This window comes from Fistularia commersonii, chromosome 16 (genome assembly GCF_037954325.1).
Source record: "Fistularia commersonii isolate RoL2024-O1a breed Wild chromosome 16, RoL_Fcom_v1.0, whole genome shotgun sequence".
Classification (NCBI taxonomy): Eukaryota; Metazoa; Chordata; class Actinopteri; order Syngnathiformes; family Fistulariidae; genus Fistularia; species Fistularia commersonii.
Genome location: NC_141299.1, coordinates 10,337,415 through 10,352,338, shown reverse-complemented (window position 1 = coordinate 10,352,338; position 14,924 = coordinate 10,337,415). Strand labels below are relative to the sequence as shown.

General features: G+C 38.5%; 1 protein-coding gene across 1 annotated transcript; it reads left to right on the top strand.

Annotated features, from left to right (window-relative positions):
* Positions 1–1,221: 1,221 nt before the first annotated feature.
* On the top strand, positions 1,222–13,770 carry LOC147225874 (ubiquitin-conjugating enzyme E2 R1-like). The gene is made up of 5 exons (XM_086161914.1): positions 1,222–1,633; positions 8,559–8,645; positions 8,968–9,065; positions 10,653–10,787; positions 10,909–13,770. The coding sequence occupies exons 1-5, from the start codon at positions 1,451–1,453 to the stop codon at positions 11,129–11,131; spliced, it is 726 nt and encodes a 241-aa protein (XP_086018040.1). The 5' UTR covers positions 1,222–1,450; the 3' UTR covers positions 11,132–13,770.
* Positions 13,771–14,924: the final 1,154 nt, after the last annotated feature.

Here is a 14,924-nt window from a genome sequence, read left to right as displayed (position 1 = left end):
TTTTTCTTTTGTCTCCCTCAAATTGTTTACTGAACCACTCTGTTTTTGATGGTAGTGCATTTTTATCAAAATTCTAATAATGAAGTGATTTTGTTGAATGTCATAAACTATTAAACACATGGGGAGGAAGGGGGAGGTCTTCATCTGAGGTCATGGGGCTCAGTGTTAGCAGTTTAAAACAAACCTGCTTAAAAAGATTGCTTTTAATTAAGTTGTAGTGACTTATTTGACCAATTTTGACTTACGACTTTTGAAATCGTTTTTTTTTTCTGCCCCCACACTCAATTGCCCAGCTCTACCATGTAATATGTTATTAAGGGGATATAAATTACCTCTAGCCCCGTATGAGGAACTCAAGTCTAAAATAAAGGCTGTAAGATGCTATAGTAGTCTTTATTTGTGTCGAAGTGAATAGGTTCCACAGTAACTAGTGTGTTTAACTGAGGGACAAACAGATATGTACAGTATTGTGTATTGCATACTTGAAATAATAACGTCAGCACTGCGACTAGTATTTGTTGCTGTATACTTCAGCTGAAAGGACGCCTTTCTTGGGCAATTGAAACGCTGTTTGCGACTGACAGAAGGCAGCTGATGCGGACAAAGTTTAACAAATAGTTAGATTTGTGGTTTGATTCATGGCCAAATTATTTGTAAGAAAAGGCCGATCTGATTTTGTCTTTGATAGCGAAATACGGTAAGGAAAAAAGAATATATCGTCAACGATATCAAGCTAAGTATCCATCAAAGGTTTACCGCTATGGGTTGTCAAAAGAAAAGCAGAGGCTGATCAATGCTAAAATAACCAAAGACACATGGTGGAGATACATGACACAATGTACTTATGTTAGAGATTTATAACACAACGAGGCGAGGTTGTAAGGGTGAGTCGAAGAAGGAAATGCTGTATTATTATGAAAGGGGGCGTCTACTGACGAGTCTGTCAAAGCAGCCCCTTAAACGGCAAATAAAAGGAAACTAATATCAGCCATCCTCAGTTGTCGGTGTTAAACTGGGTGATATATATACTTTATGTATATATACATAAAGTATTGGTTGAAAAATACAAGGAAGCGACTGCTGACCTCCGTGAGCACTCCTGGGTAAGAAACGTTTCTTTGCTTTAATTCTGAAATTCACAACCGGAAAGTGCGCGAACAAGCTTCTCGCCTTGACAACTGTGTCTACATAGCCATTAAGTGGGGCTCTTCAGGCTTGTTCACAACAACAGGGGAAGGCGCAGCGGGAGCATCCTACAGCGCATAAATCCGTGTCGCAATTTTTCAGCTCCTGTTGGGAAAACAACAGAATAGCAGTCAACGTTACCGCGTCCCTGTGCGAAGCCGGACTCTATTCTTGGCTATTGTTTGTGCCGAGCTAACATTACGTTCACCGTTAGCAGTCACAGCTGTGCCGGGTTACTCATATTTATCCAAAACGTTTTTGGAATATGGCTCAGCATGGACATCATGTAGCCAGTTCCCAAAAAGCACTAATGTTGGAGATGAAAAGTCTTCAAGATGAGCCAGTCGAGGGGTTCAAAATAACTTTGGTGGACGAGTCGGATATGTACATCTGGGAAGTAGCGATATTCGGACCCCCAAATACACACTACGAGGGTGGTTATTTTAAGGTGAGTAGCTAATGTTAGCTAGCAGTTAATCTATTGTTCTTTTCTAGCTAGTAAATGGGTGTTGATTCAGCCCAGGAGTTGAGTCTTCTTTTCCAAAACACAAAACCAAACTCTCAATATTGGCTTCTTATGAAATGTTTAGCGTTTTAATCGACAACAGGTAAGGTTAATGCCATTAACTGAAGGTTAGCCAACTAATGTTGCAGGTCTTAGGTGACTGTTGTAAAAGAGTTTAATTTACTCCGAAAATGAATTTCAGGGAAACCGAATTGACTCTAAAGATAGTGTTACTAAAAGATTTATTTTTAAATTTCTGATTTAGTTATTTAGTTCTCTTACCACTAATATAATGATGAATTTAAGCCCCCCTTTTGAGTCAGCACATGACCACTTATGACTTCATTTAAATTAAAATGAAATGCATAAATTAGCATTACTGTGATCAGCTAGGTCATCATTCACTGCTGATTGATTCAATCACTTACTTTGTCCTTATTAGTACTGACACGCCGTCTCAGTTCGTAATATGTTTATGTTTGTTTACTGGGGCCGAGTAAAGGGCTCATTCCAAATTGACAGTCATCTTTTTGACTGTGTTTCTGGCATATAAATTGTAATTTTTTGTGTGCTCTCCAACTCATTGCCCATGAAGATATTGTTTTCACGTCTATGATGTTCCTTTACACTGTTTGACAGTTTCAAAAAAGTTTCTGAACGAGTGATTAGATCATCTTTAAATACAGGTTAAACCTTTCCATATCTTGCTGTGCTTTATGTAATATCTGTAAAGTCGAAGAGTAGTAGTACAAATGGTGGCAAAAATCTGATCCTTGAACTTCAGGTAATTGCTGCCTTTTTTTTTTTTTTTTAAGCAAAAAGTAACAGCAACCTGTTTGTGGAATAACCTCTTAGTCATGTAGTGTGTTGACACACCCAACAATATAAATATAGAATAACTGTATTTACTGCTGTAGCTGAAGTCCAACAAGTGTTTGAAAATCACCTTTTAGATGTTGTTGAACTTGTTGAAGCTGTTGAACACACTCAACATTTAGGTTTAATATGTTGGTCCTTATAAGACAGACCTTTTTATTTCTTTAGCCAACAAGATCAGACATATTACTCATAGTTCTGCTTATAAGTTGACCTCGATTAATAACATGTATGTTATACAAGAGATGATGAGTTTCTATTAATGTGTTATTGTAGTCCTGGCCTCCTGAGAGAGACGACAGGAGTAATATGGGTCAAACCCTAAAATAAGTTAAAAAGAAGTTAATTTTGTCATAAGAAGTAAACAAAAGAGTGACACAATACTCTGTCATTTGCAAACGCTTCTTTTCTTTGGGCCAAAATGCCTCAAATTATTCTTAGATGTTGGATGAAACAGCTATACAGTAATACATTATGGTCATATTAGCCAGCATATATCAACTGCTCAGTTTTCTAACCTTCGATTGCAATGCATTATGATTCTAGTACTTTGAAAGCCTGCTCATTTAGCCTCTGGTCTTTTTCAAGCTTATAAACACAAGCATAGGGCCAGGCTCCTGTACGCGGTGCACTTTATCCATGTGGGTGCTGTGTACAGGATTCCTTTGTCGGACCAGGAATGCACAGACTGGCTGTGAAATCCACCGCATGGTTGTGACTCATTGTTCTTAGCTAGGTTTCCATCCAACCAGTTTACTTTTTTCCAAAGTAAAAAAAAAACAAAAAACGTCTCGAATAAACCAACACAGAAATATGGAAGGTTATGACACCACATTAAGCCTTGCTGAATCAGAGATTTATGTAAAATACATGTTTGTAATATTTTATTTTAGGGGAAAATCTGTCTAATTTTCCAGTCTGAATGAAGTAACTTAATTTTAGAAAACAATAGAAAGGTGTCATTAGGAATTTCACCCATTTAAAGATGTGGAAAATCAAATGTTTATCAAAAGAACATCTGAAAAGTTTCAGGAAAAAACGAATCTGGGTTTTAAAAAGAGCAAGAAATTACTTGAATGCCTACAGTGTGTGTTAGCTTTTGCACTAAACTGGCAAGGACAGTATGGTAGTTATTAATCGTTCAAATAGCATATTTATTAGCTACAATGTTCAAGGTAAAGTATTTTGAATCAAGTAGGCTATTTCCATTCAATTTTGTATCTCGCATACTCCTCAATCAAAGCACTTTATTAGCATCTGCTCAAAGCTATAACATTCCTTTACAATTTAAGTTATCAAATCATTCTAAATATTTTGCAGAATTTGTGTTTGTATGTTGATTCTTGTTGATGCACACATGCAGCAGAGGCTAAACTGATATTGCCAGTAAATTTTATAGATACACTGTTGCATCACACACAGGGAGGTCTTCATTGTGAAAGGTAAAGCTGTGACATCACAGTGAACCAATCCCGCACTTGCTGTAGTGAAGCAAGAGCAGATACCTTGACTTATGAAAGCATTAAATTTGCTTTATCTGCTTTTTGTAATTCAAAAATCAGACGAAAACAATGCTTTCATATTGAATGTCATGTTTTTCTTTTTTGTTTATTTTTTCTTCTTCTTCTGTTTCCCCAAGGACTCTTACATTAAGTACACAAAACTGACTTTTTCACAAATTATGCAAAAAGATTTTTTTTTCTTCACATTTGTGCATCATTAACCTGTTTTCTATGATTTTGAAATTTTTACGAGTATACTGACAGTGTTTGTCTCGATTTCCTTTTTTCTTGTCAGCATGCTTCACAGTTTTTTAGCTTCCACACTGACTTTGCAACAGGGAAAGGGAGGGTACGGACAAGTAGATCCCACCCTGTTGCTTGGGGTTTTGCTTGGCTGATGGAGTCATGTTTCTTCCTCCGGCTGTGACACATAGAAAACAGTGTGGCAGAGGAAAAGTAGGCGAATATAGAAACAAGCCACTCCTGAGTAGGCTGAGCCCTTCCTTGGAGTGGATCTTTTTTAAAAGACGAGCCTGCTGTGTGCAGAGATGAAGTCCTAGCAGTCCATTCAATTAGTTTTGTGGCTCCATTTGAAAGTGAACACCTTTAATTCCCGTTTTCTGTCAAATTGTAATCTAATACGAGAAATAACAAGTCTTTACTTGTATGGAATAACACCTCCTGCTATAGCTATCTGGCTGTTTTAAAGAATTGTGTCAAACATAGGAACATCTGAATGATTTTCTTGCAATCAAAAATTGTAACATCCAGAGTGGTGAACTCCCTGCGAAGTGAATTTTGTGCCCTTTAGCTGAGGCAGGTTTTCATTTAAGTTAATATTTCTTCGACAGGGATGCCACAGTTCAGAGTCAACCAGAATATATCTTGCTGCAGCCCATTCTAAGCTTTTGTTGGGAACATCTGTAATTATCCTTTTAAGTGCTTTCTTCATTTTCTGTCTCTTGCATGACAAGCCATGTAGTAATAATACCTCCTGAGTCATTGCTTCATAGGCTTCTGTTGAAACCACATCAGCTACATATATGTACCACCGAGCTTTTGATATTTACTGAATACTCCTTTCAGCTTCTGTCATCCTGTGGTTGGCGGGCTGCATTAATGAAGGAGGGGCCTGTTGGGTATTGAAACATCATAATAATCTTTGGTGTGTGTGGCACAAAGAAATTCCCTGGGCACAAGGACCTTGCTCATCATCCAGAAGATGTGTGCGCATGAGACCAGAGAAAATAAAGAGGTGCCACACTGGGAGACCAAATGATTTGTTCTCTTCAGGGTCTTTACATTGACCTGGTTTACTTTTATTTTCTACAAGGTGACCTGGCACTCTCTCATTGACAGTTTCTGCATAAATCTATTCATTGCAGCTTTTCAGGCCACAATCCAGAACTAATTTTAAGAGTAGAAATGTTCTTTTCCAGCCTATATAAACCTTTTTGTGGGTCTTTTTTTTGTATTTGTGCTTCACAGAAAAGTGGCTCAGCTTAACAGTTCATTTGTGTAATGAACATTACGAGTGAATTACTTTTTAATTTGGATACTGTTAATTTTATGCTAAATCTAATTATGAGCCATGACATGCTTTCAAGGAGTATGAAAAGGGAGCTCTATAAAGGGAAACCATGTTTTTTTGTGAGTTTTGAGTATTTATGCCTCAGTATTTTGCCTCACCATTAAAAGTATGTTTTTTTTTCTGTTTGATGGTTAAGCTCAGCTCAAGAGTTAAGCATCTCTCTTCCCTCTAATTTCTGAGAGTTGAGCCTTAAATAGTCATTTGTACCGTTTTTGTATTTTCCCCAGTTACAGTTCTAATGACAAATAAAGTCTTTATTAGTCTAAAAATACAGCCTACATGTTAAACTAAGGGCTCCTTTACATCAAGGCTCCTGCTTTTTTTTCTGAAGTTCAGATTCTGAATTGCTTAGGCTGTATCGATTGCTTGTGCTGCTGGTCTTGCCTTGTTATTTTCATTCTGCTTTCTGTCTGTTCTCCAGATATTGCAGTTTTTAGAATTAAGATGAAATAGACACATGCGACTATACAACTTACAGGCCATGGTGTCACAATACTCATAGTTTTTTAGGTTGTGGCCATTCTTGGTATACCAGTATCTTGCTCAAGTTCCCTGCTGATGAACATTTAGAGGTGTTAAAGCAGATGAACAGTTTCAACTTACATAGCCAGTCATGAGGTTTGTGCACATGGAAGAGGCCAAAAAAGCTTCAGAGAACTGGAAAATGTAATTTAGCCCACATCCAAAGTCATTTTTTCTATCAGAGGCAAAACAAAATTGAGGCTAGAAACAGACCTTGCTGTGTTAATTTGACTTTTGGGTTTGTGGATTGAGCACCAGATGCTCTCTGATGCAATATCGATGAAACAACATTGTGCGTGTGTGCCAGCTCTTTTTTAGAAATAATGTCGTTTTTGTTGTCTTTCTTTATTCCTGCCATATTAGTGCTTTATGGTCAACTACAATGCAGAAATTATTCACGTAGATACATTCGAAGCCACTACTTTACATCATAGTGTTCAGTAAGAGAACCAGCAGCAAGATGTCTCTTTACCTCCAAACCCATGGCTAAAGTTATATCAAGTGGTGTGCTTCTGCTTGTATGTATTGTGGTATTATGTTTGGAGGAAAATGGTCTGCGCTTAATCTCCTATGTGAAATCACTCATAGCTTATTTAATGGATCAGTGCTAATGCCTGTTCCTAATGTACATTGCCAAATCCTTTGTTTATGTACAGACATGCAATATTGTGATTATTTTTGTTTTACTGAACAACGGCCGTATGATTTTGTTTTCGAGTATGTGCTGGCATACATAAAAAGATTTCTGCCTCTCCTTTTGCAGATGGGTTTCTGTGGTATACCTCCCGGCTCTGGCTGTCATACAATTGTTCCTTACATATGTATTCAGAGCAGCTGAGAAATATGAACTCCGAAGGGCCAATATGGTTTATTTGACAGAAAAGTACGTGAGGACCTAAAAATAGAACTATACAACCCATTATTTTGTTACCAGAGGAATATCTTTGGAGGGATATGTGTTTGATTTTAGTCTTTTGGGAGACATACAAAGTTCTTATTGAGGCTGCCTGGCAGTTATGTGTAGCACTGTTGCTAGCTAATAATGTGCTGTGCAATGTTGGCTTGAACTCTGCACTCTGAAAAGTCGCCAGCTCTCTGGCACATTCAGATCCAGGCATTCCCAACAAATAGACTGTGTCAGTGTTTCTTCTTTGGTGAGGTTTTTTTAGGGTCAGAAAAAGTTTATTCTTCTGACTGTAAATGAAGATCAAGAAAGTCATTAAATAAAACAAATAGTTTTAAGTAGCACACTTAAAGGCAGTGGAGTGTTAAATGGGGTGGTAGTGTGACTGTCATGAGACTCAAAGATTGTCAAAGGAGGCAAAAAGCTTGAACTTGAGTCTGACAGAGCTCAAACCCCCATTTTTCTGCGTAAAATCCTCCTCCTCCTCCTACTGCTGTTCTACCTCTCCTCCTCCTTCCTGCTCGTTGGATCACAGAAACGAGGACCAGCTGACCGTGCCGAATCTGTGTGTGTGAGAGAGAGAGTAAGAATATGATGGTAAACCAGGAGAACGCTCCATGCTGTGAATGATGAGCATGTGTATAATCAGCATTGTCGGTGTGGTTGCCAAGTCCCTCCATAGTCTGGGAGGAGGGTCTATCACACATGTCTCTGTGTGCTTTAAGTATAGATGCATGTAATCACAACACATGAGTGTGATTGTCTTGGGTTGCAGTGACAGCTGGAGAGGCAACCCCCCCCTCCCCCCGACAATGTCTTTATAGCACCAACCCCCTCACCCACTGGTGTTTCTGTACGCTTCACACACACTGCAGCTGAATGCACCACGAATGTCCCTTCCTCCTTGCTCTATGTATTCTATTACCTTGCTGTTAGTTTCTCCATGCTCAACCATGACTTTGCTAGTATCTTTTTTACTTTTCTTTCAATTGCTATTGAATCTAATCAGTATGATTGCAAAGAGCTTCATCCAGCAGGACCTTGTTGACTCGAGTGCTGAAAAACAGGTCTTTGTTAAGAAAAGCTTTCAGAAGGAAACTGTCTCTTGTGTGTGCCTGTGCACGAGGCATGTGTGGGTTTGTTTGATTATATTTCGATGCTGCTTCTACTTAATTACAGACATCTATTTTGAATTCAGTCAACCCCAAGGAGTTAGTGTCCATCAATAGGATTAGTTAACAAGTATATGGACACCAGTTTTCTATAGAAACAAAGCACCACAAGTGTGCATGATTTATAATGGATTATTTTAAGTCTCCTGCTCCTAAAAAGTTGTGCTAGCTCGACCAATGGAAATTTTCCCCTGAACTATTACCATTTAAAGTAAAGTAGTAACACCTTGTGCATTGGCTCAGATGAAGTGCAAACCGTCTTGTTCTCATGTTACTAATACGTATCTTCCTTCATCCTCAGGCTCGGATCAAGTTTCCTGTTGATTATCCATATTCTCCACCTGCTTTCCGCTTTCTCACCAAGATGTGGCACCCTAACATTTATGAGGTAACTATTAGTTATGATAGCTTTGACCAAAGATTAGCCTTTCCACATGTTTTATCAACAGTTCACTCATTCAGTTATGATAGTTGTTTCTTAACCATCAGTTCAAAATTAGTGGTATAAAAAACAAGGAAACAATCTAATCCTAATGAATAGGTGTATTTTGCAGTCTGATGTTCTTCATAATTTGGCCAGAAGCATTCCCCAGTCTTGATTTAGACTAGTTTTGTTTATTTTTCACTGTTGTTATAACCTACTTATCTGTTTTGAATTATGTGTCACACGTTAGTAGTATTGTCTTAACATGCAGGTTTGTGTTCATTAGAATGGGGACGTATGTATTTCCATCCTGCATCCACCAGTTGATGACCCACAGAGTGGGGAGCTACCCTCAGAGAGGTGGAACCCCACGCAGAATGTCCGGTACGCAACATGTTTTCTGTATGATTATTTTCGAAGGGAAGAAAAATCCTGCTCATGTTTATGCATTTTCACCAAATCTTAAGTAGGGTTTTTTTTTTTTTGGTTTGAAGTTAGTGCTCCATTTACGAACCAAATCCTCTATAACCTTTTAAATATATAGCTTTACTGTGAGCATTTTTGAATTAGTTTTTGTTTTCAGGAAACTCTAGCTTCAAAACCGTCATTTTGTTTTGAAAGTACACTTGTGGACGTTTTTCTTAGTTCCTGTCCTTTGTAGGTTTCTAAGGTTACATTTGTGCTTAATAGCTGATAATATTGCAACTCCAAATTTGATGATCAAAGCTAATCAATTGTTGAAAGTCATTCGCAACTCAAGTTTTTATTCTTTGGTTTGGTGTATCAAGTTATGTAATATGTGTGTGTGTGTGTGTGTGTGTGTGTGTGTGTGTGTGTGTGTGTGTGTGTGTGTGTGTGTGTGTGTGTGTGTGTGTGTGTGTGTGTGTGTGTGTGTGTGTGTGTGTGTGTGAGTGTGTGTGTGAGTGTGTGTGTTGGTCTTCACCAGTGACACATGAAGGAATTGATTCGGGAAGCATTACCGCCTGTAATCAATATTTAGAGTACTGAGAAGAAGATTCTGTCTCACCAAAGATTGCCATGACTTACACATGGGGTTTAATGTGTATGATGCAGATACATAAACTCAGAGCAGCTCTGATGGTAAAAAGAGAATTGCAGATAAAAGTTTTATTTTATGATTGTTTTTATTTATGCATATTTGGGCAGAAACCATCACACTGACATTTTCAATTTTGGATCTTTATGGGTATTTTAAGAATATCTCTTTGGGTAAAGACAGATGTCTGACTTTCATAGATTGTTGTTACAAGTCTCTGTGTCTTCTAACATACAAAAATCTTTTGCATAAAAAACATTTGTCAGTCTGTCATATTCACTATTATGAAGGAAACAAGCTAACATTATTTAGACACTGATTTTTGATCAAATGTGTCCTATGATGTCACTGAATGTCAATGTCTCTAATGCACTTTCATTTTGAATACTCTGTCCTGTACAAATGCTATCTTTCACAAAGAATTGTATTTGATTCGAGCTCCAGCACTAGATTTTATCATCAGTTGATATATCATTTACTACTAATGTCTTTCAGACTCAAAATTCACTGTTTTCTCATGTTAAATTCAGTCCTAGATCAATTGACTGTTAACAAACTACCAGACAAACACCATGATGTAACATTTAAATTTGGCTGAAATATTCAATTTTGATTTTATAAGTGGTACCATTTTTTAATTTCTAAATAATCTTATTGGTGTCAGCTCTGTAAATCCAGCACTGTTTGGGCTGTAAGCGTGGCAATAGTGATTATTCTTGTTACATTTATTTCCTGAAATGTACCATTCAAGCAAAAACAATGGTTCTCCTCTTGACTGTCTATCCATCTGTCTGTCTTTCTCTTCCCTGCTCTGGTTCAGTGTTCTCAATGTCTCTTCTTAACTGACTTTCGATCTGCTCCTCCCATTATCATTTTAACATTTTTGTCTATTTTATTCTGGTTTCACTCTGCAGCACCATCCTGCTTAGTGTTATTTCGCTGCTGAACGAGCCTAACACCTTCTCTCCTGCCAATGTGGATGCATCCGTCATGTACCGCAAGTGGAGAGACAGCAAGGGCAAGGATAGAGAGTACATAGAGATCATCAGGTATGCACGGGGGAAACCATGGATAGAGCAATTTACAGTTTGACAGGGGCCTTGTAACAGCTCATGCTTATGTAGGTTCATTGTTTTCGCTTCCCTTCTCCTCTGTCCTCCCATTTCACAGGAAGCAGGTTCTGGCTACCAAAGCTGATGCAGAGCGGGACGGTGTCAAGGTTCCTGTCACGTTGGATGAGTACTGTGTCCGAACCCAAGTCCCACCCACAGATGATGGTTCCAATTTGTTATATGATGATTACTATGATGACGAGGACCTAGAAGATGAGGACGATGACAACGATGAGGACTGTTGCTATGACGATGATGACTCAGGCACAGAGGACTCCTGACCTCATCTCTTGATATATAAATATATATTTTTTTTCTCTCAAATTTCTACACTCTTCCCTCACTGTTAAACTCATCCACCATAACCCCCCGCCTTCTCCTCTATCATGGACAAAACTTTTATACCCCCCGATCCCCTCAACTACCACCAAACTCATCATCCTCACCCAACACAGGCTCCCTGCCCACCTCTGTCACATGTGCACTCAGTTTGCACACTAAAACTGACACATTGAAAAGAAAGCTAGTTCTTTTTGTTTGTTTTTATTTTTTAAATTTTATTTCTCATTTGTTGTCTGAGTGGAGGTCACACTCGATGCTCACACACAGGATAACTGCCTTTTCCTAAATTGATTTTAGGAGCTGTTACTGTGCTTTAGCTCAGATTCCTATCTTTATAGCTTTGAGAGGAAAATATCCTGTCCCATGGCAGATTTTTTTTCCTTCGGCTGAAGAAGGTTCCGTTTTTCATGTCACAGGTTAGATCAGTGTAAACGGGAGAAAGTGCATTTAACAAAGTCAGAGTGCGTGTGTTAAAAGGCTGAGCCATTTGTGTCTCTGAGCCATGTGTGTGACCTCTGGTTAGTCAGCAGTTCGAAGCCCTGCCACTCCTCACCTTTGACCTTCTGAGCCCTGGGATTTCTGCTTCTCTGTTTAAGGAAGCTATCCATTTAAAAAAATAGCTGTCTACTCCCTTGTGCCTTCGTTCGCTCCCCTTTTCACAGACCTGTATGACTTGTATGCACAGTGGGTGTGAAACCTGCAAAAACAACTCCTACCAGCCAGACGAGGGAGACTTATGGCTCACAAGGTCTCAGGTGGGATACAGAGCAACTGGCGTATTCCTGGTGGAACAAGTTTCAGCCTGTTAATTGAAAAAAAAAAAAACCTGTCAGAAGTGCAAAGACTGACAAGAGTAGGATTGAGAAGCTAAGCCACTGAATGGAATGTACATCTAAATCACACCATCTCTACAGAGTGCCACACAGCCTTCATCATACTAACACCTGCTGCTAGGGGCCTGGATGTATTCAACAGCTCACTTTGGCTGCTGATTATAAAATCACACGTACTGTATTTAACAAAAAAACTAAAACTATGCAGCCAGTGCTGAGCGCTTTAAATGTTGCAGTAAAGTTGAGCCTCTCAACATTGGGTTGATAGCCACAAGTCAAAACAGTTAGAGGACTTGAGTTTTACCTGCCAGCTATGTATCTGTGAGGGCTTTGGACTGACTGCACCCCTCGCTTAGAAAAGGGCATGTGTAGTCGTATCTATCTTGATGTTTGTACTTGTTGGTGGCTTGTTATTCTAAGTCAGAGAAAACTCCAGAGCAAATGCGGCAAAAGTGAGATTGCACACCAGCCTTTGCATAGCACGACCCCTCCTGGTGTCTACATGTAATTTTCACTGTGCTCCAGCCATCTTGATTCCCCTGGATGAACCGTTTTTTGTCATTGGAGATCAGGCGGTGGCAAGAGTGATTCGGAAGAATGAAGATGGCCTGATGAACATGTCAATTGATTTTTTTTTTTTTTTCTTTCTTTTAGTCTACACTGTTGAGGCTTCGACTCGGGTTAGCTGCCAGGAGTGCTCTGTTGCGCACATTAGACATATCACCCTTCAACAGTATTTCTGTTGACATTTTTAGCATTGCTGTAACCATGTTTCTGTTGTGTGAATAAGCGCCGATGGGTTTTTAGATGTGCTCATTTAACCAGGTGAGAGGAGCACAGAAAAGGAAAAAGACAATGGTGTTGATCTTGAGCATGAACAGAATGACCGTCACTAGCATGCTGTTATGTGTTTGTGGTTCTAGATCTGCTATAAGGGTTAGGATTGTGTCCAGGGACGAAGGTTCTCTATACGATTTTTTTTAGTCCATAATCTGAAACTCTTGCATTGTGGACGGACTGAGGATTGTTTTTTTTTTCTGGGAGGGGGGTGGGGGTCCTTTTTTACTATTTAAATGTAATTTTTGATTTCCAAATTGTGGTGTGAGCTGCAACATTTTCTATCTTGTATGTATTAATTAATAAGAATATTGACCTGATTGTTTTGAGAGTTTGATTACTGTAACACCTTATCTCAAAGATTTAGAGAGAAAAAAAAAAAAACAGAAAATCTGTACAACACCAAATGACACTAGCCTTTTGGCACCCTGCATTTTAAACATTGGGTTTTCAATATACGATGAAAGACCAACGTCCGTAGCACAGCCTATGAATGATCCTCCTCCCCTCCGTATGATGTTCTGGGTGAAAGAGAGTCATTTTTTTGTCCAACCACTGTATCATCTTTTTTCCCAGCCATCTCCCAGTTTTCCGCCCTCTGATTGGTGGCTACATCACTGAGGGGGAAATACTCTGCAGTCAGTTACAAGCAAACACACAAAAAACAAGCTCCTCAGGAAGAAAAACAAATCAACACACTCCTTTTTTCCATCTGAATGACCTTGACCCCGCAGAGTCTTTACCGTCTGACTTCAAAGAACTGTTTACAATCTCTAACTTGATATGCACATGTGGATTTTGACGATCACTTGCTGTTTGTTTTTTTTTTTTTTTTTTTTTTTAATATTTTCTTCTTTCCTATGGTTTTGTAAATCTATTTAAAGTCTGAAATAAAGATCTTTATTAGATTTTGATTCTCAATTATTGGGTGGGGATAAGCCTGGTTTCTGGGGCAGAAATATATCTTACCATTTTGTTTTCTGTTATTTCTGCAGGAATTTGCAGATTCATTTTTGCCTCTGAGAGGTAAGACTCATGTCGTTCTTTTCCCCCTTTCACCCAATAGTTTTTGCACATCATATGTTGGACTACAATATAGACCCCCAAAAAACTGAGCGACTGTCTTTCCTTTCGCTTTCTATTCCCCAGATAATGTTAAGGAAGAAACCAGTAAGCTCTTTCTCAATTTTATTGCCTGTGTTTCCCCCATATTCCAGTTACTGTGAAATTTAATATATATTTTCATTCGTCTTTAGAATACAGGGGGAAAAAATAAATAGAATTGGTACTTGACCATTCAAACTCATCTTCCTGCAGCTCTAAATAGAGGAGTTGTCTCATTGGAATTTACCGATACCTTTTCAGAGTATAAGCAAATATTAGAATCTTGGTTCAGACTATTTCAAATGAGTTTCAAGCCATCTATGCAGAGTCAAATGTTTCAAGTGCAAGTGTTCTTTTTTTCATAGAAAAACATTATACTATGATTCTATAACATGTTGTAGACAAATTCTACTCTGAAAATGTCAAAATAGAGGCTTACATCATTATTTCATACACATACCGTACATCAGCAATGAATGCAATGCTTCATATACTGTAGGTAAGAAGTGGTTCTTGCTTGAGTCAAAAGTAGATCATCATGTTGGCTTGACCTCATCTTTAGTCATCCAAAACTTTATGTAGAAAAAAGGGGATAAATAACAGCTTGCATTTAATAGTAATAATAACTGTCATTTTCAACCATCTTTACGACCACACCCAACATTCAACAACTGCTTTAGGAATTTTGAAATATGTTTTCTGGAGGCATCTATGACTATTTTCTCATTTGGCATTTTCACAGTGCAACTGCAAGAATACAATAGAATACAGTCATTTGGCAGACGCTTTTATGCAAAGCGACTTACAGTGGGGATGCCATGGATTGAACCCAGGACCTCATACATGTGCTCTACCATTGAGCTACACATTCACATGATAATATCTGTACCCTGCATTCATCATGAGAACAGTGATGGTGGAGGATTTCCTGACATGCTCCTCTCTGAGAACCAAACCA

Coding starts and splice junctions, on each gene's coding strand:
- LOC147225874 (XM_086161914.1), top strand. CDS start 1,451: ATGGCTCAGCATGGACATCATGTAGCCAGTTCCCAAAAAGCACTAATG. Junction 1,634..8,558: donor ACGAGGGTGGTTATTTTAAG/GTGAGTAGCTAA, acceptor CTTCATCCTCAG/GCTCGGATCAAGTTTCCTGT. Junction 8,646..8,967: donor GGCACCCTAACATTTATGAG/GTAACTATTAGT, acceptor TGTGTTCATTAG/AATGGGGACGTATGTATTTC.